This window comes from Salvia miltiorrhiza, chromosome 3, assembly GCF_028751815.1.
Source record: "Salvia miltiorrhiza cultivar Shanhuang (shh) chromosome 3, IMPLAD_Smil_shh, whole genome shotgun sequence".
NCBI classification, from domain to species: domain Eukaryota; kingdom Viridiplantae; phylum Streptophyta; class Magnoliopsida; order Lamiales; family Lamiaceae; genus Salvia; species Salvia miltiorrhiza.
Genome location: NC_080389.1, coordinates 18,270,892 through 18,295,659, shown reverse-complemented (window position 1 = coordinate 18,295,659; position 24,768 = coordinate 18,270,892). Strand labels below are relative to the sequence as shown.

Genomic DNA, 24,768 nt, shown 5'->3' with positions numbered 1-24,768 from the left:
GTTGACTTGTTGATTTAATTTCTTCTTTTTTCACTCATTAATTTTTTTTTTTTTTTCATCTCTCCCATTAATTAATTATTTTAATTTCCCCTTTGCATAATTCTATCTCAATCTAAATCCCTGATCAATTAATTAATTAATTTGCATTATTTATTTAACTATATATATAGTCGGTTAAGTATAATATAGAAAGTTTTATTTTAAGCAATAATAAAGGAATGTTTTGCTATATATATATTCAATTACTCGCTTAACTCTCTATTTTCCTTTCTAATTACTCCCTCCGTCCCGCTAAAGTTGGCAACATTCGTTTCGGCACGGAGATTAAGAAATTGAGTGTTATATGTTTTAATAAAGTGTGGCCTACAATTGTTGACCAAATTAGTGAGTAATTTTTGACTTAATTAAAGTAATTTTGACATTTTTAGAAAGTGGCTTACAATTGTTGACCAAATTAGTGAGTAATTGTTGACTTAATTAAAGTAAACTTTTGCCATTTTTAGAAAGTGGCCAACTTTAGTGGGACACCCAAAATAGAAATGTTGCCAACTTTAATGGGACGGAGGGAGTAATATACATATACTCTCCATGAACATCAATCTATTAATTTGGTCTCAATCTACGTTTTAAATGTCTCAGTATACTTTCGACAATAGATATATAGTAAATTCATTGTGATTGATAATATGCATCATCTTTTAAACATTTCAATATTTTGGTTAGTTTATCCGGCAAGCCGCCCTTTTTTTGGCTCAACTTCTATTTGTATTCGGGGAGGGATTGGACTTTTCTCTTCGGGTGTGGGGGCCTCAAAATAAAACGGTGCCATCATTTATGAACTTTTCTTTACCGTAGCCGCCCCGCTTCAGAGTGAGCAAGACAAGATATGAAGTTAAGTCCAGCTTACTTTCCAAGTAAAGTCCTGCTTTCCGCGCCACATCTTGTATAGTTGCCCCGTGCTATTGCACACTATTTTCATCCAACTCGAAATATCATGTTACAAAAAGGTTGACTAGATCTTCATATTCATTCAAGTGAGAAATCGGGTCAAAAAACCACTGCCCATAGAGCTTAGCCAAGAGTGAACCAGGCCTGACGGTGTCTATGATAAGGGTTTCGTAGTATTCTCCATTTCTGACTAAGAGCATTTCCCCCTTCTTTCCCATTGTCTTCTCTTGGCTAAAGGTTTAGTACTGGAGTATTGGTGTCTATGACCTCAACGTGGTACGAGTTTCGGTAGGATGATCTTCCTTGTTAAGGTCATATTCTGTCATTTTTGAAATTGCGTATCTGATGTTTTGAGTCTCAGATAACTTTTCGCAACCTTATTCATTGTGTAACGTTGTACACAAGGTGATAAGATAACCTTTTCCCAGCAATTTTCATTTATTTTTCTCTCATTTTTTTTTTCTTTTCTCAAATATTGACCATTGTTCTGGAATGGTGCAATGAAAGGAGATTTTGGCAATTTTTTGTGAATAGATATAAGGGCATTTTTTTCTCTTAATTTTTTTGCTTTATTTTCTCGAACATTGACCATCGTTCTGGAACGGTACAGTGAAAGATGATGTTGCTAGTTAGTATTTTTAAAAATAAATACAAGGGCACTTCTCAATCAGATATATTTACTGCCAAAAGAACTGACCCATTAGCCAAAAAAACTCCAGTCTTTTTTGTTAATATATATTTATAAGATTGACTAATCTGTATATATATAGAAATGTTCAATTGAGAATGCTAAATGTGTTGACAATTGAGAATTCATACAAATAGTTGTGAACAAGTTATTTTATTTTGATGAACATTTTCATAATTTTTATAAGCTAAATCAATTGCTCAAAAAAATTCCAGTCAAAACTTTATTAATATAACCATTAACAATGATTAATTTAATTATTATTAATAATAGAAAATTTCCGTCGAATAGAGATAAATCAATTTGACACAATATGCTAAACTCTACATAGAATTAAAACAATCCATAAAATTAACAAAATCCACCGATTATGAAAATCTATTAAAATCTTCTAAATTCTGATTGAACACACCCCCTTAATTAAAACATAACAATCTCCTTCTTAATCTCCGTTTCCAAAAGAAAGTGACCGCTTTTAGTGGGATAGAGGGAGTATTAAATTTTGGGACATACTAAAATAAAAACATCGGTACTAAATTATGGGATGAAAGGAAATTAAATTTTGTATAGTAATAATTTTTTAAGAGAAAAATATATTTCTCCCTTCATCCACGTAATGTTGTCCTAATTTATAATTTTGGTTCGTCCACAAAAAAATGTCTTAATCTATTTTTAGTAATAATTTGTGAGTCGCTTTCTCCACTCACTAACATGTGAGCCACATTCTTCACTCACTAACTTAATTAGCTTTTTCACTTTTTTATTATTTGTGGGCTCCTTTCTACACTCAATAAATAAACACAATTTTTCTTAAAATTCGTGCATCTCTCCCTTAGGAAAATATTTCGTGGATGGAGTACTACTCCCTCCGTCCCTGAAATAACTTTCTCTTTTTCCTTTTTGGGACGTCCCCCAAATAACTTCTTCTTTCTTTCTGTTCATTTTTGGACAACTACCCCACTACTAATAATACTTTATTTATTCTTACTTTTCACTTTTTACCACTCTCAATACTAATTATAACACCTTTTCACAACTTTCAATAATAATTATCACACTTTTTCTCCACTATCAATACACTTTACAATTTTTTCTTAAAACTCGTGCCGTCCCCAAAGAGGAAGCCATTTCAGGGACGGAGGGAGTATTTTATTTAGGAAGATCATGTTAATTACAATTTCGTCCAGTTAAAGTGGAAAATTCTAAGTCCAATATGTTTAACCAAATAGTAAATGCTTCTCGTGCAATGCCCGAGGAATATTGTATGTATTATAAATTTATTATATTAAGAAAAGTTTCAAATTTGTAACTTTTACTTAAGTAATAATGAAATGCGAAAATTTTTGTAATATATATGTATTGTATATATATATTTTTTGCAACTTTATATTCAATTATGACCAACTTTCACATCATGAATAATTATGCGGTTGGATCAAATCCGCGTCTATACACATACTAGAAGAGAAGGAAGAAAGGCCGCACTAGGCACGGCCCGCCCAGCCCCTTCCCCAATTTATTTTCTTTCCACCCCGTTAATGCTGAGTGGAGAGACTAGCTCAAATAAATCTATGTGTAGTAGTTGAAGCGGTCCTTGCGTTGTGTGATTTATCTTGCTCTTAAAGGAGACACGAATCTGCTTTCCTTGTTGACACGCTTCCACACTTGGTCTTTGAAGAATGTGATCTCTGGTAATCCTTCGACTAGAGAATGCTTTGCAAGATTGCTTTTCTTGTGTCGGTTTTTTTACAAATAGGTGGTGCGCTTCTCTATCCTTCTATGACATGGCCTCGGTTTTGTTCTATGGTATTTTGCTTGTTTTCGGGTGAATATTTTCTTGGGCTTGGTTTTCTTCGCTTTTTTCGTGGTGTTGGGTTTACTTTTCGGTTTTGGAGCTTGTCGGCTGCGTCGTTTTTTCAGCTTCGAAGGTTGGGTTGGGATGGCTTTGGAGACTTTTGTACAAACTTTCAGTGCGCTGGGGTTTGAGTCCTAGAATGTCAGGTCCTATTGGTGTGTTCTAAGTGTTGTTTTAGACTTGCTTGAGGTTCTTCGTCGTTCGTATTGTGGGTGTCATTTTCTCTATTTCGTTGTAATTGACGAGTACTGTGGGGGGTGAATCCGACAATTACGGAAGCGACGTCGGTCACGTCTGGATCGACGGGCACTAGCAACCTGAGACCACAAATAACGTTAGAGCCCTCCGAAGAGCACCGGTGGGGGTGTCGATGGAAGGGCCTCCGACGCTCAAGTCAGTGAACGGATATATATATTCAACGTAAATAGCGTAACTGAAATGAATAAATGAAAAAGGAAAAGACGATAGTAAATGAAGTTTCCGGGAGACCGGGGTATCCCGGAAGTTGATTTAAGGTTGCGGAGCGATGTGGAACAAGGGGCGACGAATGTCCGGGCCAGCGGGGCTAGTCCAACAATCGAAACCCTTGAACGTCGAGAGCATGGAGGCGGAACTGGAGAATGGGCTAGCACCAGCTTGAAAGATCGTAAGTATAAGAATGAATGTCAGTGACGGCGTCCCCTTCATTGTGTTAATGAAGTAGTATATATAGGTTATGGGCCTGCGAGGAGGCGACTAGGGTTAGGGTTTGTTGGAATGTTCTTTGAAACCCTAGCGGTTCCGATTTTTTAGGAAACGATCTTCCGCGACTTTCGTTTGACCTAGTCACCCATGTTTGACTAGGTTTTCGTAAGCTTGTAATCCAGTTTGTATGCTTTCGTGTCGAGATGTTTACTATGGTGCTGCTGTCAGAGCAGAGGGATCGCTCCTCCGCCAGAGCAGAGGAATCATTCCGCTGCCAGAGCAGAGAAATCATGCCACTGCCAGAGCGGAGGGATCGCGCCTCTGCCAGAGCAGAGAAATCATTCCGCTGCCAGAGCAGAGGGATCGCTGACTCCTCTGGCGAGGACTTCGCTGATTCCTCTGGCGAGGGTTTCGCTGATTCCTCTGGCGAGGACTTTGCTGATTCCTCTGGCGAGGCGCCAGAGGAATCGCGGCGAGCAGGGAAGTCGCCCCGAGTAGAGGAATCGCGGCGAGCAGGGAAGTCACCCCGAGCAGAGGAATCGCGGCGAGCAGGGAAGTCGCCCCGAGCAGAGAATTCACGGCGAGCAGGGAAGTCGTCCCAAGCAGAGAGTCGCGGCGAGCAGGGAAGTCGCCCTGAGCAGAGAGTCGCGGCGAGCAGGGAAGTCGCCCCGAGCAGAGAATTCGTGGCGAGCAGGGAAGTCGTCCCAAGCAGAGAATTCGCTGATTCCTCTGGCGAGGATTTCGTTGACCTCTGGTCAGTCGGATTTTATCCTCTACAAGTACTCTATTAATTTATCTTACGAAGTTTCCCATTGAATTTTCTCCGAAGAGATTTTAACGAGGCTCTACCCTTGTAAGCGTCATTTTGTTTTCATGTGTTTATAGATTTTGTCTTTTATTTTCTTTTTCTTTTTTTAGTAAAGGAGTATAGATTGTAAGCAAATTTTGTAGTATTATGGTATTTGTACCTTTACAAGATTGAAAAATCAGACTAAGCATCTCAATTCCTCTATCCCACAACTAAAAAATAAGAGTTGATTATGGATTATTTAGGGTTTGTATTAAAACTTTTTTTTTAATAATTAGCATGGAATTATTAAAATCAATTACTCCCTCTGTCTATGAAAAGTATGACACTTTTGCCATTTTGGGTGTCTGGCACTTTCCATTTTAAGATATCACTCCACTTTTCCTTATCTTTTATACTTACAAACACCTCTTATTTACAAAAAAATCGTTCTCAATTCAGTCTCAACCATTCATTTCAACTTTTGATAGGACCCTTTCTCCACTATATAAAAATCATCAATAATTTTTTTCAAACTTATGCCACCAAAAATGTCATACTTTTGTTTTGGTGGACGGGGGAGTAAAATTTAGTTATTCATAATTAAAAATTAACACAAACTTTGGTATGCTCCCAGTAGAATGAGCGCACCATTCGCTCCACCTTTCAACGCATGCTCTTCAGACCGACCTTCAAATTCAACGCCAATTTTTATAAATTTGATTTTATTTTACTTTTTATATTAAAATTTTCATTTAAAATATCATTTTCTAAGTAAAAGTATACTATTCATATATGTAAAACACAGTCCCAATCAACTGAACACCATATGCTCATTTTATAAAGGGTTAAGGTGCAGATAGGCCCCTCAAGTGAAGGCCCTTAGAGCATTTCAGTCCTCTTACTAACTGTGTGTGCAGATTGGCCCTCGAACTCAAAAAAATGGTGCAGATCACCCCCTCTGACTTAACACCGTTATGGGCCGTTAGTCAGAGGGGGCGATCTGCACCGTTTTTTTGGAGTTCAGGGGCTAATCTGCACATTTTCCCTTTTTGGAGTTCGGGGGCTAATCTGCACACCGTTCATTAAAAAAAAAATCACATCTCGAATTCTCCCTCGAACGTCACCGCCCCCAATTGTAGAATCACCCCCAACGAATCGAACTTCGCCTCGCCGTAGGCGGTGATCGTGACCCCAATCGAGATCGAGATCATATTGGCCATGGTCTTTGATTTGAAGGCGTCCTTCTTCAACAACACGCCGATAGTGTAGATGGCGACGGACATCGTCGGCCTTTATCACCGGATTTCGCCGGATTTGAGAGAAAGTGGCGACTCCTTATCGAGAAAAGCTAGGCGACTCCTCATCGAGAAAAGCCAGGCGGCGGGTTCACCGGATATTGCGGCGGCGATTTCTGACGGAATGGGGAGAATTAGGGCTCGTCCTTGACGCTAAGCGTGTGCAGTAGAGCGAGCTCCGAGGTTTAGGGCCTAAGAGAGAAAGAAAGGGGCGGCGCCCTCCGCCGGCCTCGCCGGAGCTTGAATCAGTGACAACGACAATCAAATTTTGAGCGAGAGAGATGAATTAATTAAAAAGTTAAAAGGTGCAGATTAGCCCCTGAACTTCGAAAAAACGGTGCAGATCGCCCCCTTGACTAACGGCCCATAACGGTGTTAAGTCAGAGGGGCCGATCTGCACCGTTTTTTTGAGTTCGGGGGCCAATTTGCACACACAGTTAGTAAGGGGACTGAAACGCTCTAAAGGCCTCCACTTGAGGGGTCTATCTGCACCTTAACCCTTTTATAAATAATCTCGTTGATTAATATAAATAGGGTGCGGAGCGCATGGGAGGTGCGCCTAGAAATTTATCTGATCGCACCACATACACCCCTCTTGCCAAGTCTTAATCAATTTGCGAACATTTCAAATTCGAAGGGAACACCGGAATAATTAATTTTTTTTAGTTTTTTTTTTCAATTTCAATTTAAAAAATTGTGGAGGAGCATATATTTTCCGACTATTAGTCCAACAATATCTATACCAGAATCCAAATACTAACAAAACTACAAATATTCAAGTACAGACATTTCGATCTGGTCTTACACAAATATTTGTGACGTTACTAACATTGCTCAAAACGATGCGATGAAAACTCACCACATTCACACACATACATATATAATCACATAGGGAAGTCAACTTGTATCTTCTCCGCATGAAGCTCCCAGTTCTTGAGTTCCTGCACCCAAAAATATCAACATGTGAGGCGACAAAACGAGTCAATAAAGGAAAAAAAACGCAGTAGCAAACCAGCAGCACCGTGCACGAGAGAGAAGGGGAGACTTTCGCCAACGCCCTCTTGAAATCTGCATCTTTGATGGTCACACAACCCCCACAGGACAACGATGGTCGATCAATGGCAAACTGAGCAGCTTTTCTCATCTATCATTTAAAGAAAATTTACTGCTTATCAAAATTTCCCTATTACCACATCTGGGAAGGAAAACTGTTGCCAAATCATTACATTGATTTTATGTTAAATAGTCAAAATATAACTTAAACTATCATCACACATTTTCAAAACTATCTTGAATTATTGACTTTGCCAATTAATACTCAAAGTACAGACACGGACAAATTTTCCTGCATGTGATGATTCTGAACGTCAGAAATTTGATGGGGAAATACATATGTAAAAGTGAATTTTTTTAATGCCACATGAGAGAGAGAGAGAGAGAGAGTAAAGATGTATTTGATTTTTTATCCTTTTTTCACTCACAAAACAATGTTGTTTTGAGATCATGTGGCATTACATTAATTCAATTCTACACGTGTATGTCCATGTTATTCCTACGATTCTACTCAACTTCCAAATACCGGAAAACCTGTCCAGTAATAAATATGCATAGTTTCACATAGTCTGATTCTTTTTCATTTGCTTAGAATATATAGGATTTTATCACACAAAGGATGTCTGGTTCTTTTTCATTTGCTTAAACTATGCAGCTATTATAGTTAAACGCAGAACACCGACAATTTTCATCATTCATAAGTAGTTGACAAGAATGACACATACCAATCGCCATAGATCAGCGCCGCTGAAATTTTCACAAGCAACATCTTTTCCTAGGGCCATCAGGTCCACATTGGCATCTATTGGCTTGTCTCGAGCAAGAGCTTTCAATATTGCTCCTCTTTCTTCTGGAGTAGGAAGAGGAACATACACAACACTTTCAAAATAATTTTTGATGGGCAGGGTATGACTCATGATCTCTGGCCTGCCAATATCAGCAAGATAAGAGATGTCAAATAAGGGCACAGGTCTAGACAGTGAACCATTTCATCAAAATATTTTCTGCCTTTTGAACCATGAAGCATCCCGTACCTACTTGATGCACCAATCACGTAAACACCTCTCGTAGTCGTCGTAAAACCAGCGATCTTGGATATTAGCTGCAAATAGAAGATAAAATCATCCTTATTAGTTATATATGTACACATGTACAGTGATAAATACATTCATAGCAAAGGAAACTTTGACAAAGTGCCATTTGTGGACCTGTCTAAAGTCCGGCCACGGCCAATCGCACCATCCAATTCCATCATCATCGTCTTCTTCGTCATCGTCTTCGGCTTTGTCTTCGTCTTCACCTTTGCCTTCGCCTTTGCCTTTGCCTCTGTCTTTGTCTCTGTCTCTGTCTTCATCACCACATGAGGTCATTACGTCCAACTGACGGAACATGAATTTGGGCATAAGAGATATTAATCATTCAATAACACCGACACATGCATAAACAGATGAGTTGAGCACACTTTGGCTAATATATTTGGGAAGAAATAAGGGACATCATGTCTAAGACATGTAAAATACTCGTGCTGGAGATAAAGAACGCAAAATTACCAGATATAATTCTTAGCAATTTCAGGAATCTTAGGAATTTCTATCAACTAGGGTAACCTATATGGACCAGATCTCTCTATTGCATTAGGTTGATTACATGTCCATTTAGAGAACTTAAAGTTTTAGCAATTTCTGGTCTGTATTTCTCTTTTTTGCTTTATCTATGTACTAATTTCATGCCATGCTATTTTATATCTGGTGTGTGCATCGGCGCGTTCTTTATTTAGTTCACTTCATTGGCTTTTCGAAGTAGATGAATGGTTGCATTGTAGATAATCTTACACTGTTAATTCCATCATCCTCTCATCTTTTATTCATGATTATGTTACCATCTTGAGGAATTGAAGATAGAACTGATGCTTATTCCGTTACTTATCTCATATAAAAGAAGTTCTCAAGGTAAACTATATGTGTGATTTTTGGATGTCTTTAAAACATATAAGGGCTAAGAATAGCAAGAAGTTATATAGTTTCATTGCTGGTAGAGCCTCGAGAAATACATAAATAAATACGTGCTTTAAGAGATCCCCAATCGTCAAAATCAAACAAGAAAAGAATTAAATTCGTCTGTTCCATACTTGGATAATTTAGGACCTTTTTCATATATCTTTTTGCATTTTTTATTCAGATGTATATTATGAATATAACTTTGTTACATTTAAATTTATTCATTAATAGTTTCATTGAATTCTTTTTAAAATTTAAATTATAGCCAAATGAATAACTCAATTTCATGAATGCAATTAATTAATAAAAGGGCTAATTGCCTGTAAATTCCTAACGTTTACACGGAATTGGTTTTTACACCTATTTTTATTTTTCTACTTTTAAATACCTAACCTTTCGTTTTTGTCTCAAATTTATCCGGTGACCGGTTTTTTCTTACGCCGGCGCCGGAAATGCCACTGTGGCAGCCGGAATTGATGAGGTGGCAGCCGGAATTGACACCCAAACATATTTTTTACATGTGGCAAAAAAATTAAAAAAAAAAACTAAAAAAATTCCAAATCATCATCATCTTCCTCAAACCCTTATCCCCCTCCACCAACCCGCCGCTGCCTCCCCCTGCCACCACCACCAGCGCCGCCCCTTTCCCTCCCCCAACCCCCCGCCGCCTCCCCCTTTCAACCACCACCACCGTTCGTAGAATTCCGCCATGGAAGAGATGGATTTCAAAGTAGAAGAAGCCACCATCAAATCAATCCAACAACCACTGTCGAGCCCAGATCGAGCGCCTCAATCCCGTCCTCCTTCGCCTCCACCAAGATCCTCAACAACCACCGCCGTGCCCCTCGGTCTCCGTCCTCCTTTGCCTCCATCAAGATCCTCAACAACCAACTGTCGCCGCCGAATTCGAACAGAACAACCAAATCTAATTCCCTACCCCGGCGCCCGCCTCCCCCTTCCCATCTCTGGAAGTAGTGTTCTTAGAACAAATCGACGGGGCGGCGGTTGAGAGACAGAGACGACCTCGCCGAAGGTCGAACCAGGGTGGTTCGCGGAGCCAAGCAAACACGCGGCAGCGTCGAACATATTCACGAAATTTTGAACGAGGGAGAGGAGCTTCGTTCTGGGTTTTACTCGGAGGAGCTCGCCGATTGACTATTGTCGTGAGCTGGCACCACCGCGCCGGCGGTGGTGGAGGTGGCAGGGGGCGGCGCCGGGTGGGGGAGGGGGAGTTAGGGTTTGGGGTGGGAAAAGGGGGGAAAAGACGATTGGGGGGGGGGAGATTTCCTTTTTTTTTCTTTTTTTCCACATGTTTTTTTTATTATTTTAATTTTTTTTATATATTTTTTCCACATGTCACAAAAGTGCCACCATGTTAATTTCCGGCTGCCACCTCATCAATTCCGGCTGCCACAGTGGCATTTCCAACGCCGGCATAAGAAAAAATCGGTCACCGGATAAATTTGAGACAAAAACGAAAGGTTAGGTATTTAAAAGTAGAAAAATAAAAATAGGTGCAAAAACCAATTCCGGGTAAACGTTAGGGATTTATAGGAAATTAGCCCTTAATAAAAATATTCAAAACTATATAATAATATCTATATATTTTGTTTTCATAGTATAAAATTACATGTGCATAGCACGTTCTTACTGCTAGTACTTCTAAAAGAAGGCATGCGTGTAGAGACTGGCGGTGACTCCAAAGATGAGTACATTTTGGAAGCATTTGTATACTAGTGCTAGAAATAATACCATTATCAGCGAGATAGAAACAAAGTAAAAGGAAGTACCTGATCAAAGAAAACTATACATGGAGGGTGAGTTCTTGCATAACTGAAAATATTTTGCACCACCAAATCGCTCTGATCGCCAAAGTTCGGTAGTTCACGGGCCTTTACGGAGAACAAAAGTAACACAATAAGAAATCAATGATCTTTAATGGTTACCAAGTATATTAAGATAAAATGTAACCAGAGAGAGAACCCAGATATGCATGAAATTAGCTCCTGCTTCTTTAGCCAAAGCCTTGACAATCAAAGTCTTTCCACAGCCAGAAGGACCATAAAGGAAAATGGTGTCATGCAAGGGCAGTTGAAAATCCTATGAAAAGATAAGCTTATTAAAAAAAAGGCCAATCTCCAAGAGTTGAGCAAGAAAAGGATAACTAGGAAATCTTATGTTATGTCACCAAGCTTTTATTCTCATGATTGGTCAGCTGCCTAATTTCAAGATATATGAGGTAAAATCATGCGAATTTGGCAGAAAATAACAATAAATTTGCTAGAAGAGCAAGCATATGATACAGGAAGACTTGACATACAAGCATGTAAAAACTTGGGATACTATATTGCTTAATGAGACGATCAACTATCGATAAATTAGGGAAGGGAACTACCTTATAAAGTTCAAGAAACTTTATACCCTTAACTATAAATCAGCTCAACAAATAGGAGAGGAAACTACCTGATAAACTAGAGGAAACTTTATAGGCTTAACTACACAGCGTTCAAACTCCAATTTCAACAATTGAAGGCCTCCAACATCATCCCATTTTGTATATGGTGTAGTGGAAAAACCTTCCATTTCAGCAGAAGGCTGAACCATCGAACCAGCTTCCTGCCATCAGTTAAATGGAAAATCCATAGACATCAACATAACACAAAAAATTATAGGACATATAAAGAGCAAGGACTTGGAAATGATGTAAAACTCCAAACAGAAATGGTAAGAAGAAGCGATATAAGGAGTTACATATATTGAGATTTGAGAGGACACATTTTCTTTGTTTTCAATATTTTTAAGCCAGATAGTGAAAAAGGTGGAAAGTTATAATTGATTCCAGGCTTTCATCAGTGTGTATATACAGTGAGTAAACTTATATATAAAGTTCAATTTTGTTTCCATGGATATGCCACAACTTATCCAGGTCAAAAATCTAGTTTCAGAGATAATTTTGAAAAACTGAAAGATAAGACACTATAAAAAGAAGGTATCCAGATAAGGCATGTTGATTGGACAAGGTGAAAGTCTTATGTTGGTATAACAATAAAATATGATACCTGAGAAAATATTTATTATGCAGGGCAATTATTTAAAAGATGATGCTAAAAGCATTAAAAACACTACCATGCCATATTCCAACCAGTTAACGCAAAAGAGACACAAAAACTATAAGCTGACAAAGATGAAACAGAAAAATAAACATCAGAATCAAGTCAGGGCAAGGTACTTCACTTTGAAGAAGGAAAATTGCAACCTTGTCACAAATTCATGCCTATACTTGACAAGAAACAGGAAGAATTTTGAAAGTGCGTAAAAGATGAAACCCCTCCATTCCCTATTTACCCATAATTCTGTCTATGCATCTAGGTTAATACACACATATCAAGGGAATAACAACTCCACTGCCACCCCTGAAACCAAACAGAATGATATTTTTTGTATGCTAAACTTGGTGGCTGCTACCCTAGTTGTCATCACACATCAATAGCTCCTTCTCATAGCATTACATTACATTTGTCAAGCAGCAGAAAAGAAAAAAGGGTTCACAGTCGAGATAGTTAAAATAAAAAGATTCTTTTAAGGACACAAAAATAAGAAACAAAAGGGGAATTTTTTTTAAATTAATCCAGTATCAATACTCAATTCTCTTTTTACCAACTTGTAGACAGTACAAGAATAGGATTACCACAAAATGGCCCATGGTCAAGCTGAGGTTCTCCAGTTCTTCATCTGAAAATGCTTTTCTGGATCTTTCTCTAAACAAAACGTCAAAACTCTGCTCTTCCCTATCCTCAAATACTCTCTTGTAAATGGCACTTTTGACAGCAACCATACGAGCCTCTTTTACTAGTGCTACCAAATCTCCTGCTACAAAACCCCGAGTCCACCCAGCTAACTTTAAAAGATCAAAACCAACTTCAACCTTAAGATTACGTGTTAGAACAGATAGTATGTCATAACGTTCAATGTTCTCTGGAACACCTATATAAAATTCACGATTAAACCGCCGCCTTAAGGCAGGGTCAAGAGCATCAGGTTTACTGGTTGCTCCAATCATCAGCACATAGCCAGGTCCACTTTCAGAATCAGAACCGTCATTTACAGGTTCACGTTCATCCATACAAGCCATCAACTGTTTTACTGGGCATGGTCTCAAACTTCCCATTTCTGAAATCAATGCATCAAGTTCATCAATGAACACAATAGATGGTGCTTTCATGTATGCTCTGCAGAACAATTCTAGGATACCTGAACATGGTTCAAAAAAGTCAAATGGAAAGAAATGGAAACAAAACACTAATGTTTGAGGATTAATTCGATGAAACCAAACCATTGGAAAAGTGAGCTATACACAGGTTTAGCAAGAGAAATGGAAGTGAATTGCAGAAAGCCACTTTAAAGGATGAATAAAAAGATACCGTAGCCTACAATAGAAGCCCTATTTGGTTTATACTTAAGTAGATCTTAAAACATTTAGTTGATTCATTGAGAATACTTGCACTCATGTGATTTCCAAAATCGTGAAGAGTGATGATCTATAACAGAGTAAAACAACCGAGCTGTGTTTGGTTGCATACACACTTTGAGATTTGTGAAAATGTAGTCCAATCACATACAGAAGAACCACGATAGCATATGACCACATGTTGCCAACTTTCACACAAAATAAGACTCCATCAGCAAGAATATACACTTAAAGCTGACATTAACGCAATTCTTAGGCCATATGACCATAAACATCACACGGTTTGCACACATAAGTCACACAATGCAGTCCCTCTAAATAAACTGGATTCAATAGACACCAGCATTGCGGAGAACACATCACGCACGGTCATGCTGTAATATGCACCCCCTCTAAATAAACTGCATTCAATGGCTATGAGGATTCCAACAAACACATCACACAATTTGATAGGATGCAGTCCCTCTAAATAAACAGCACTCAGTGGCCATTGGTATTCCAACAAAAACATCACATATGCAATATTAAGCCGCCCAATGCAGCAACCTTGACGTAAAATGCAATACCAGAAACACCAGGCATCAATGCAGCAGCAGATGTTTCATAGAACGGCACTCCAGCCTCATTGCCCAAGGCTCGGGCCATTGCGGTTTTCCCACACCCCGGTGGCCCGTGCAACAGAATTGCTGTCATAGGTACGGCTCCAAAGTGGCGTAGTAACTTCCACTGATGCAGTGGCACAATCACCTCCCGAAATTTTCCAATCCTATTCCTTATATTATACCCACCAAGATCACTAAACATCGGCCAGTTATTCTTATTCACATCCCTCCCCTCACCGTCGCCATTCTTGTTCATCTCTCTCTTACCACCGCCTAATTCATTAACTCCCCCTAAATCCCCAATAATTGCCCCATTAACCCCATTTGCATCCCTCCTCGCACCGTCGCGCGTCTCACTCCCATCACCACCAGATTCATCACTCTTAGAAGGATCGAGTTCCCTACCGTTGGAATCCGAATAACTAGCAGAAGCGGATGCCCTAAATACCTCAATTTGCCTACTCGCATTCCGAGTCTCGTCTATTTTTTGCCGTTTCCTAGTTGGCTCGTCCATGGCACCGTCTCTCCTGCACGGAAGCCGAGTGATGCTTCGGGGAAGTTGGAGCAGAGGAGTATGCTTAGTCGTCTCAAATTCATCACTCGCGAAAACTTGGGAGCAACCGGTTGCACCTTGTAACCGGGTTGCACTGACTCGTATCCTATTGACATTATTCACTTATACAAATGACACTGTTTATAATTAACATTATTTGATGAATAAAATTTTGAAGTAGCTAAAATGAAGCATAAAACACAATTTATGGCCACACATTGAAAAAACACAAAATTTGGCCATTTTTATTGATTTGGACGTTTTTACCCTTAATGAGGCGGATCGGATAGGATCAGGCACGTGGGTCGCGTGTCGGGTCGGGTTTGGCACTTATGGCACTATTTAGTGTCATAAGTGCCAACGGAAATCCAAAATAAAATCAAGTAAAATAGTCATTTTTGCACTTATGGCACTAATAGTGCCATAAGTGTCATTAGTGCAGCACAAATACAGAAACAACAACATCATTTAAACCCTAAATGGAACATCTAAACCCTAAATGGATAATCTAAACTCTGAATGGAACATCTAAACCCCAAATGGATAATCTAAACCCTAAATGGAATATCTAAACCCTAGGGGGAAGTGTACACTTATATGGCACTTATGGCACTATTAGTGCCATAAGTGCCATACGTACAGCACAAATACAGATCAGATCAGATCTGCCGTTGGCTGAAATCGAAGGAGGCGGAGATAGGGCTGGCAATTTTCGACATGACACGAAAACACGACACGAAATCGCACGAAATTAATGGGTTAGTAACACGCACGATAAGGTTTGGGTCCTTATCGAGTCGACTTAATAAGGACCTGATAATTTCGGGTCGGGTTCGGGTTGGGTTCGGGTCGGATTCAGGTAACCCAATAGTGATATTATTATTTTTATTAAATATTTATTTTAATTTTTTAATTTCTAATTTCTAATTTTTTATCTTCACTTCAGTTTAGGGTTTCAATATCTTCCATTCTTCCAACTTCCGCCGCACACCCAAGTTTATCTTCACTTTAGTTTAGTTTAGGGTTTCAATATCTTCCATTTTTTTAACTATTGATTCTTTTATTATACTTTTATGCCTCATTCTAAATTCCTCCTATGTCGATTGGATATGTTGAGCATATGTGACGAATCTTGTATTATTATTATTATTATTATTATTATTATTATTATTATTATTATTATTATTATTATTATTATTATTATTATTATTATTATTATTATTATTGTTGTTGTTGTTGTTGTTGTTGTTGTTGTTGTTGTTGTGAATGAATCAAATCAAATTCGTGTTGTTATCAGGTCGTAATCGGATCGTGTCGTTATTTTATCGTGTCAACCCGATTCAAATCGTGTTGTTATCAGGTCGTTATCAGATCGTGTCGCTATCGTGTCGTGTCAACCCGGTTCAAATCGTGTTGATATCGGGTTCGTGTCGGGTTCGGGTTTAGGTGTATCAGGTCAGGTTCGGGTTGGGTTCGAGCATTCCCTTATCAGGTCGGGTTCGGGTTTGACCTTATCAGGTCGGGTCGATATCAGGTCGACCCGATAACAACCCGACCCGCACGATTTGTCAGCCCTAGGCGGAGATCAGGTCTGCCGATAGAGTAGGCGGCGCAACGATCAGATCAGATCCACCGCCGCCGCCGCCACCTCATCCTCCGCCACCTGACCAGTCCCTCCTCCACGCCGCCGATTTCAGAGGACCGAATCTCCTCCACCGCCGCCGCCTCATCCTCTACTCCGATGAATTCTGCCCAAGCGGCGTGCTGGAGAGAGAGAGAGGGAGATGAGAAAGAGAGAGGAGAGAGCGGCAGCAGCTGGAGAGAGAGAGAGGGAAGATCTCCTCCACCGCCGCCGCCTCATCCTCTACTCCGACGAATTCTGCCCAAGCGGCGCGCTGGAAAGAGAGAGAGGGAGATGAGAAAGAGATAGGAGAGAGCGGCAGCCGCTGCCCTCTGGAGAGAGAGAGAGAGAGGGGGGGGGAGATGAGAAAGAGAGAGGAGAGAGAGAGAAGGGTATAATAGTCATGACATAAAAAAATGGCCAAAATTTATATTTTTTCAAATGGTGGACAAAATTTGATGTTGTATGTCCGTCCCTATTGTTTCTTATTCGATTATACAAATGACATTATTAATAATTGACACTATTTTTAGTTATACAAATAAATGACACTAAGATATTTTAAAATGTTATTGTGTCATTTTTAATCTTATAGTGTCATTTAAAATATTATAGTATCATTTACAACCTTATAGTGTCAATTACAGAAAATATCATTTATATTTTTGAATAGTGGCAATTATACACAGTGTTATTTACAATGTTATAGTTTCATTTATACGCAGCGTCATTTGTATAACTTAATAATGTCAATTACAAGCAGTGTTATTTGTATAATCAAATAGTACTCCCCCCGTCTCATGAAGCATGACCCAATTCTTTTCGGCACGGAAATTTAAAAATTGGTATTTTGTGTGTTAAGTGTGGTAGGTAAAAAGGTGAATAAAGGGTAAATTTTTTGTCATTTTTAGAAATAGGTCAAGCTTCGTGGGACAAACCAGAAAGGAAATTGGGTCATAATTCGTGAGACGGAGGGAGTATCATTTACAGAGTTCAGATCAGAATGCGGGTTCGGGTTAGGGTGCGGGTCAGGGTACAATTCAAATACATGGTGCAACCGGTTGCACAAGAGAGTGCCTCTTCATCATTAGCCTACTTCAATTATCGTTTGTAATAATTGACTTGTTGATCATTTTATTTCTTCTTAATTTTTTCATTCATTCAATTATTTGATTAATAGTACTCCCTCCGTTCACAAAGATTGTGTGTTTTCCTTTTTAAAAAACCTTATTTATACTTTCAACCTCATTCACACTTGATACTTTTAAGAGCATCCATAGTGGGGTATGCGCAGAGCGGTGCGTACCCGGCCCACGCGCACCCATTTCCCCCCAATACCGTGCCCCACTCCCCCGCACCCAAAGCCCTCCCCCGCTCTCACATTGGACAGTGATTTGGTTGGGCGCATGCTAGTCATGGCCCAATCACCTATTTTCATAATTAAAAAAAAAAAACAGTAAAAAATCAAATTTGAATTTGCAGCACCCTTTACTTGAAAAATAGTCGTTCGAACGGCTCTTTCACCCCTTTTTTTTTTTTTAATTTTCACTTTTTACATCTATAAATTAGAGATCATTTTATTTTATTTTTAAACAGTTCTCTACACTTTCTTCCTACTCTTGTTTGTAAAAGTTCTTTCACCTCAAATATGGATGAAAATTTCAAGCAATGGTGGAACACTCACCCACAAAATCCCACATCCGACACTTCTTCGGGTGGAGCATTCTTGTCTTTCTCGCAAAAATCTTTCTCGGCTCCTTGTAGAGGTCTCGAAAGCATCAATTTCAATTCCTATTTCGACGAGGAGGCGGCACCTCCGGCGGGGACCCCGAAGTGGAAGAGATATCAGTGCCGGTGTCCACCAAACAACGTGGTGGATACACTCCGGCCGAGATGACACTCGTTTGCCAACTATACGCGGAGGCAACATGCGACTCCGTCAAAGGCGCCGACCAAAGTGGTGCTACGTATTTAGGGGTGAGGATTCAAATTATGGGTCGGTTTTTTGCCTGATCTGATCTGATCCGAAATCCAAAGTTTGAAGAAAATAAATCCAATTCGAACCATATAATTCGTAGATCCAAATCCGAAAATCCAAAGTTTTCGGATAAAATTCGATCCAAATCGAAAAAATCCGAAATACAAACAAAATCCAAAAATCCAAAAAGACAAAAGAAATCCAAAATACATACACCTAACAAATTAGACAATTTACAATCACATTAAAATCCTAAATAACGAGTTATTCATTCATCCATTCACTGCCAACAATAATAAAAAAGGTTCAACATATACATCACATCATCAACACATAACAAAATAATTCTATGATTTAATGTTTACATAGCATAATACTCAATATAATAATTCATCTCTAACTAAGCTTTCAAGTTCCAACAAATAATAGAGATTGATTAATTTGTTGGATTTGTTGAAGCTTGCAATGATAACTTTTGCATACCTACACAAGAAAAAATAAAGTTATATCAAACAAAGTAAACTAATTAATTAAGAACAATAACTTAAATGCATACAAAAGATTTAGTTTAAACTTTCAAATACCTTCTTCCATTTTTTCAATAACTCCATCATGAGGAGTATCCCCAGGTGTATCTTCAGGTGCATCATTAGATGCATCTCCAAATGTTTCAATTACATTCATCTACAAAAGAAAAAAAATGTATTTAGATTAGTGATGAGGAGTAAAGTGTGCGTAAAGCAAAGATGACAACACTGAAGTAGTTGGCGTTGGGAATGACTATGAAGAAAGGAGCTTGAATAGGGTTTATGGGAGAAAACCACGAAGAGCAAGAGCCTTAGGGCCATCTTGAGAGGATTTTAACACTACGTGTGTCAGAACTGGAATGAAGTAAGAAGGGGCAACGTTGAAAACTTGAGCAGAGTTGGCATAGTCAGGAGGAGAGCTTCATCGCTGGTAGAAAGGTGCAGCGCTAGGAAAGATTGGAAACATCGCCGATCGATAACGACCTCGAAAGATTCTCTTTAACCGCCAGGGTCACTATCAATCCTGTAATTACTAGTTTACCCTTGTCTTAGGCTTATATAAATAGAGGATGCACCGGTCATTGTAAACACATGCTATCAAAACTCTAATACAATATTCTCCTTACTCGCTTTAGCTGTTCTCACCTGTTCTCTTGATTCATCAACACTACAGGTGAATCACTCTCCCTATGATTAAAGGGTGAAATTATCGAACACATCAACTGGCGCTGTCTGTGGAAAATTGCGGATCGAGCTTAAGACGTGAAGAAATCTGTGCATGAACTCTTCTCGGTCGAATTTCTTGGCATAATCTATACATCTTTGCCGAGAATTCGAGTGTGATGGGCACATACGCTTGTTTGCGTGTGTTTTCTGGGGTTTTGATAGATCTCGTAGTGGGGTGTTTGCCTGGGTTTTCATAATTTCACATGCATCTTACGTGATTTTAAATTTGACGTATCTTTTATGTTATTATGATTTTTGTTGCGCTAATTTCTGTTTAAATTTATGTTTCTCGGAGCGTTGGGAGTTTCTTGCGGGCAGATCTATGGAATTCTTGGGATATGGTTCTCTGCCGCTTTATTAGCAATAGAAATCTGTCGGATCCGTTGGATTTTTGGGGATTTTCTTGCATGATCTCTTTATCGAGGAGGAATTGGCTTTCTTAGGGGAATTCTTCATGGAAATTGTGGGTTGCCTTCCCTATGGATGGAAACATATGTTATTCGGGGAATTTGCCTTATATCTTTCTTTTGAGACTGGTAACTTTGTCACTACAAGTCATGGAGGACACAAATATCATCAAAAATTTACTGGGGGACTTCGCGGGAGAGGGCAGGGCTCCTGCTCTTATTACAGATGCTACTGTCACAAATGAGGGAATCCGGGTTGAGGACTCCACACCCACTGGCCCATTTAGGCCCATGTTGTCAGGGCTGCAAGTGACTCCAACTGAACAAGGGTCAACTGCGCAAGGAACGGGACTGGTCAACGTTACCATGACTGAACAGATGCTGTCTTTTTTTAGCTTCACCTGCATGAGACAGGTGTTGGGAACGTCTGCACCATCGCTGAACTTGGGGTTACCGACAGTGGCGGGGCTTAGGACTGCCAGAAGGATGGCTCAAACTATTCCTGAGATATTACCAACTGAAAATCCACCACCTTTGGTGAGGAGCACTGTCGTCGTCCCTCCGAAAGGGGCAGGAGAAATTAGGGCTGAAAAAGTCAGGGATATGCGTTGTTCGGGACCTGTGTTCCCATGAGATATGGAGGATATTGAGGATATTGGGGATACTTCCAGTCAAACTAAACCTGTCACTGAACGACGGGAGAAAGACACAGCGCTGGAGGATCCAGCTCAGTTGCAGGAGAGGGTTTCAGCTATGCAACGACACCTCCAAGAATTGGAGGAAGTGATTGAGGAAAATGAAAAAGAAAGAAGCAAGGTTGTCTCACGAAAAAGGGGACGATATGAGAATTCCACTCATTCCAGGACTGAGAGTCACCGGGATTGGCGTGACCATCTGCGAGAGAAAAACAAGCATGCCAGTAGAGTTGGCGAAAGTAAGCACAGACATGCTAGTCAGCACTGCCCAGGGGAAGGCAAGAGAGAAAGCTGCCGCCAACAGCATTACCCTGAAACTATTGTTAGGACAGGGTCAAGTCCGTTCTCGGATTATATCTTGGCAGATCCGTTGCCTCGTCACTATAAATCCATTAACATGGAGTACGATGGATCTGATGACCCGGAGGTACACATGGCCAGGTTTGAAACTATGATCACGTTACATCAGTACACAGAAGGGATCAAGTGTAGAATCTTCTCTACCACACTAACGGGGATGGCCCAACAGTGGTTCAAAGCTCTGGAGCCTGATTCTATCCATTCCTTCGAACAGTTACACGATGCCTTCATGTGCCAATTTGCAAGTTCTAAACGTGTTGCGAAGACTACTATGTTATTAATGGATTTAAAATAGGAACCTACTGTAACTTTGAAGGAGTTTACCGCCCGTTTTACCAAAACATATTTGGAGGTGCCCAAAGCTGAATCTCAGATTAAGGGCTACGCTTTCGTACGTGGACTAAGACCTGGGGCTTTCTTAGATAATTTGCAAGTAATTTGATGATATCTTAGCCCGACTCCCGGGATACAAACAGTTGGAGGAAGCTAGGGCTGCTCGAAAGACAAAATACAATGGCAACAAGCCCAAGAAAGCGGAGAATAAGGTTAAGACACTGGACACCCGTCATCAAGGGAGAGCACCGTACAGGGGACTGCCGCCCTGAGTGCTACCAGGGAAAGCGCAGCCGACATACCAGCCCGCTCGTAATGAGCAAACCTATAGAGGAGTGAATAATGTCAACCGACTCACTGATCAAACTCTGTTGAACAAACCTCAAGAGAATATTTCCCATTTAATAAAAAATGAACCATGGTTCAGGGCTCCACGAGATTTTGCGGCGGGGGCTCCCAAGCCAGGACCGAATGGACTGTTGTGTCAGTACTACAATCATTATGGACACCCTACATAATATTATGGGCATCTGCGTAATCAATTGGAAATATTGGTGCGACAGGGAAAGCTTGATCAATTTGTAAAACAAACACCACCCCCGCATTTGCAGGACGACAATTATAATCCCAAGGCTGGAAGGGAACAAGGGAATCAAGGGGATGATCGCAGGGCTGCTCCGCCCCGCGAAGAAAAGAGGCAGGTGCATATGATCATTGGGAAATAAAATGGGCCCATATCTAATAGGACGCGGAAGAAAACCATCTGTTCGTGTAGGGCTAGCACATTGCCCAGTCAAGTCATGAGTGTTCGCAGTGATGCAAGGGAGCCAACCATGCCGAGTTGGTTCACCCGCATGATGACGCCTTGGTTTTCTCCGCAGACGTAGCAAATTGCACGGTGCACCGTATATTCATGGATTCGGGAAGCGCTGTGAATATAATCTACAAAGATTGTTTGACGGTGATGGCTTTAGATGCCGCCTTGAAACCACCGGGTAATCTACTGTTTGGTTTTACGGGGGAATCTATTTTACCGCTGGGCTCTCTAGAGTTACCAATGACGTGGGGAAAAGAAGGGGCCTCGCGGACTCGCATTCTCAAATTTTTGGTGGTGGATTTTTCGAAATCAAATTACAATATCATCATCGGGTGGCCGGCGCTGAATGCCTTCTAGGCCGTGATCTCTATGTACCACCTGAAGATGAAATTTCCACTTGAAAATGGCAGGATTGGGGAAGTGTCAGGGAATCAGATCACATCAAAAGAGTGCTTCGTCTAAAAGTTTAACGACACAGGTCGGGACTAAGCGAGCACAAAGTTCCCAAGGAAGGTAAGCGGAGAAGGTTTCCAGAGCTGGGGGTAGTTCCGGGAACACAGCGGAACGAGCAGGTGTATGTTGGTGGAATTATTCCCGGGAAAGACAGGTTTCACCACTCGCATGGGTACTGAGATGCCTCCAGCCCTGGAGAAGGAAATGATAGAATGTTTGCGGCGCAACGCTGACGTGTTTGCTTTCACTACAACTGATCTAAAAGGGATCGATCGGACACTAGCGGAGCATCGATTGAATATTGATCCAACAAAGAAGCCAGTTATTCAAAAGACAAGGCATTTTGGGCCAAAGAATGATGCATCAATCAGGGAACAAGTCAAAACCTTGCTACAAGCGGGTCATATTGTGGAGGTACAATACCCAGTTTGGCTGTCCAACGCCGTAATGGTTGAGAAAAAAGAAAAAGATTGGAGAATGTGTGTGGACTACAGGGACTTGAATGCTGCTTGCCCAAAGGACTTGTATCATTTGCCTTGTATCGACTAGCTAGTTGATTCAACGGCTGGGTGCGAGTTGTTGTCCATGATGGACGCCTTTCAAGGCTATCACTAAATCAGCATGCATCCGAAAGACATAGCAAGGACAGCCTTCGCGGTGTGCTGCGGAGTTTTTGGGTTTGTAAGAATGCCATTTGGGCTTAAGAATGCTGGAGCTACATATCAGCGCATGATGGACACGATTTTCCAAAACTAAATTGGGCGCATCATGTCAGTATACGTTGATGATATGATGGTGCAGAGCAAGGCTGCCACTTCTCATCCTTCAGACTTGGAAGAGGTGTTCAAGGTTATCAGACATAACAGACTAATGCTGAACCCGAAGAAATGCACATTCGGTGTCAGAACTGGACAATTCTCGGGCTATCGAGTGACTCCGCAGGGCATTGAGGTAAACAAGGATAAGGTACAGGCTATCGTAAACATGACACCACCCATGAATGTCAAAGAGGTACAAACATTAAATGGAAAACTCACAGCACTCAGCACTCGGGCAATTTATTTCTTGATTGGCAGACCAGAGTTTACCTTTTTTTAAAATTCTGAGGAAAGGAACAAAGTTCGAATGGACTTCAAATTGTCAGCAAGCTTTTGAGTAGTTAAAACAATACCTAGCGGAACTTTCAGTGCTGACCAAGCCGACAGCTGGGGAAATCTTATACTTATACATAGCAGTGGGAACGGAATCCTTGGGATCGGTCTTTATCAGGGAAGAACGGGGGCAACATATGCCAATTTATTTTGTTAGTAAAATGTTATAGGGGGCAGAGCTGAACTACTCTAAGATTGAAAGGGCAGCACTGATCGTGTTGATAACGGCCCGCAGGCTAAGACCGTACTTTCTGGCGCACAAGGTCATGGTGCGCACATCACTACCATTCAAGCAAACTTTAGGGCGACCAGATCTGTCGGGGAGAATGGTGAAATGGGCAATCGAGTTGAGTGAATACAACGTGGATTTCGAGTCGCGGACTGCGATCAAAGCACAAGCTCTGGCAGATTTCATACAAGAAACTACCAGAGCGGAAAAACAGAAGCCTTGGAGGGCATTTGTCGATGGCTCTGTCACCAAAGAGGGTTGTGGGGTGGGCATCTATATTCAGTCCCCCACGGATGATGATTTACAATTTGCGATTAAGTACGAGCAGCGTTTATCTAACAATGAGGCTGAGTATGAAGCTGTCGTTAGAGCCTTGCCAATATTGTCAGAACTAGAGGCTGAATCTGTGCATTTGAAGTCAGATTCGCAATTAGTAGTACAACAATTGTTGGGCGAGTATGATATTACAGTGTTAAAGCTGGGGAATTGATGTCCAAGTTCCAGGACTGTCTCATTGAACAAATCCTGCGTGAATAAA

At 40.4% G+C, this 24,768-nt stretch overlaps 1 protein-coding gene across 6 annotated transcripts; it reads right to left on the bottom strand.

Annotated features, from left to right (window-relative positions):
* Window positions 1-6,971: 6,971 nt before the first annotated feature.
* Window positions 6,972-15,030, bottom strand: LOC131017963 (cell division control protein 48 homolog C-like). 6 transcript variants are annotated; one of them, XM_057946719.1, is made up of 10 exons: window positions 14,345-15,030; window positions 12,999-13,561; window positions 11,774-11,926; window positions 11,282-11,410; window positions 11,101-11,202; window positions 8,522-8,692; window positions 8,348-8,415; window positions 8,039-8,240; window positions 7,282-7,404; window positions 6,972-7,201 (listed from the first exon to the last, which is right to left on the bottom strand). In XM_057946719.1, exons 1-10 carry the CDS (start codon window positions 14,892-14,894, stop codon window positions 7,145-7,147), a joined length of 2,118 nt encoding a protein of 705 aa, XP_057802702.1. In that variant the 5' UTR covers window positions 14,895-15,030; the 3' UTR covers window positions 6,972-7,144. The 6 variants fall into 6 exon arrangements, with proteins under 6 accessions (XP_057802702.1, XP_057802703.1, XP_057802704.1 ...); XM_057946720.1 differs by having other exon boundaries at window positions 11,294-11,410; window positions 14,345-15,029; XM_057946721.1 differs by having other exon boundaries at window positions 12,999-13,480; window positions 14,345-15,029.
* Window positions 15,031-24,768: the final 9,738 nt, after the last annotated feature.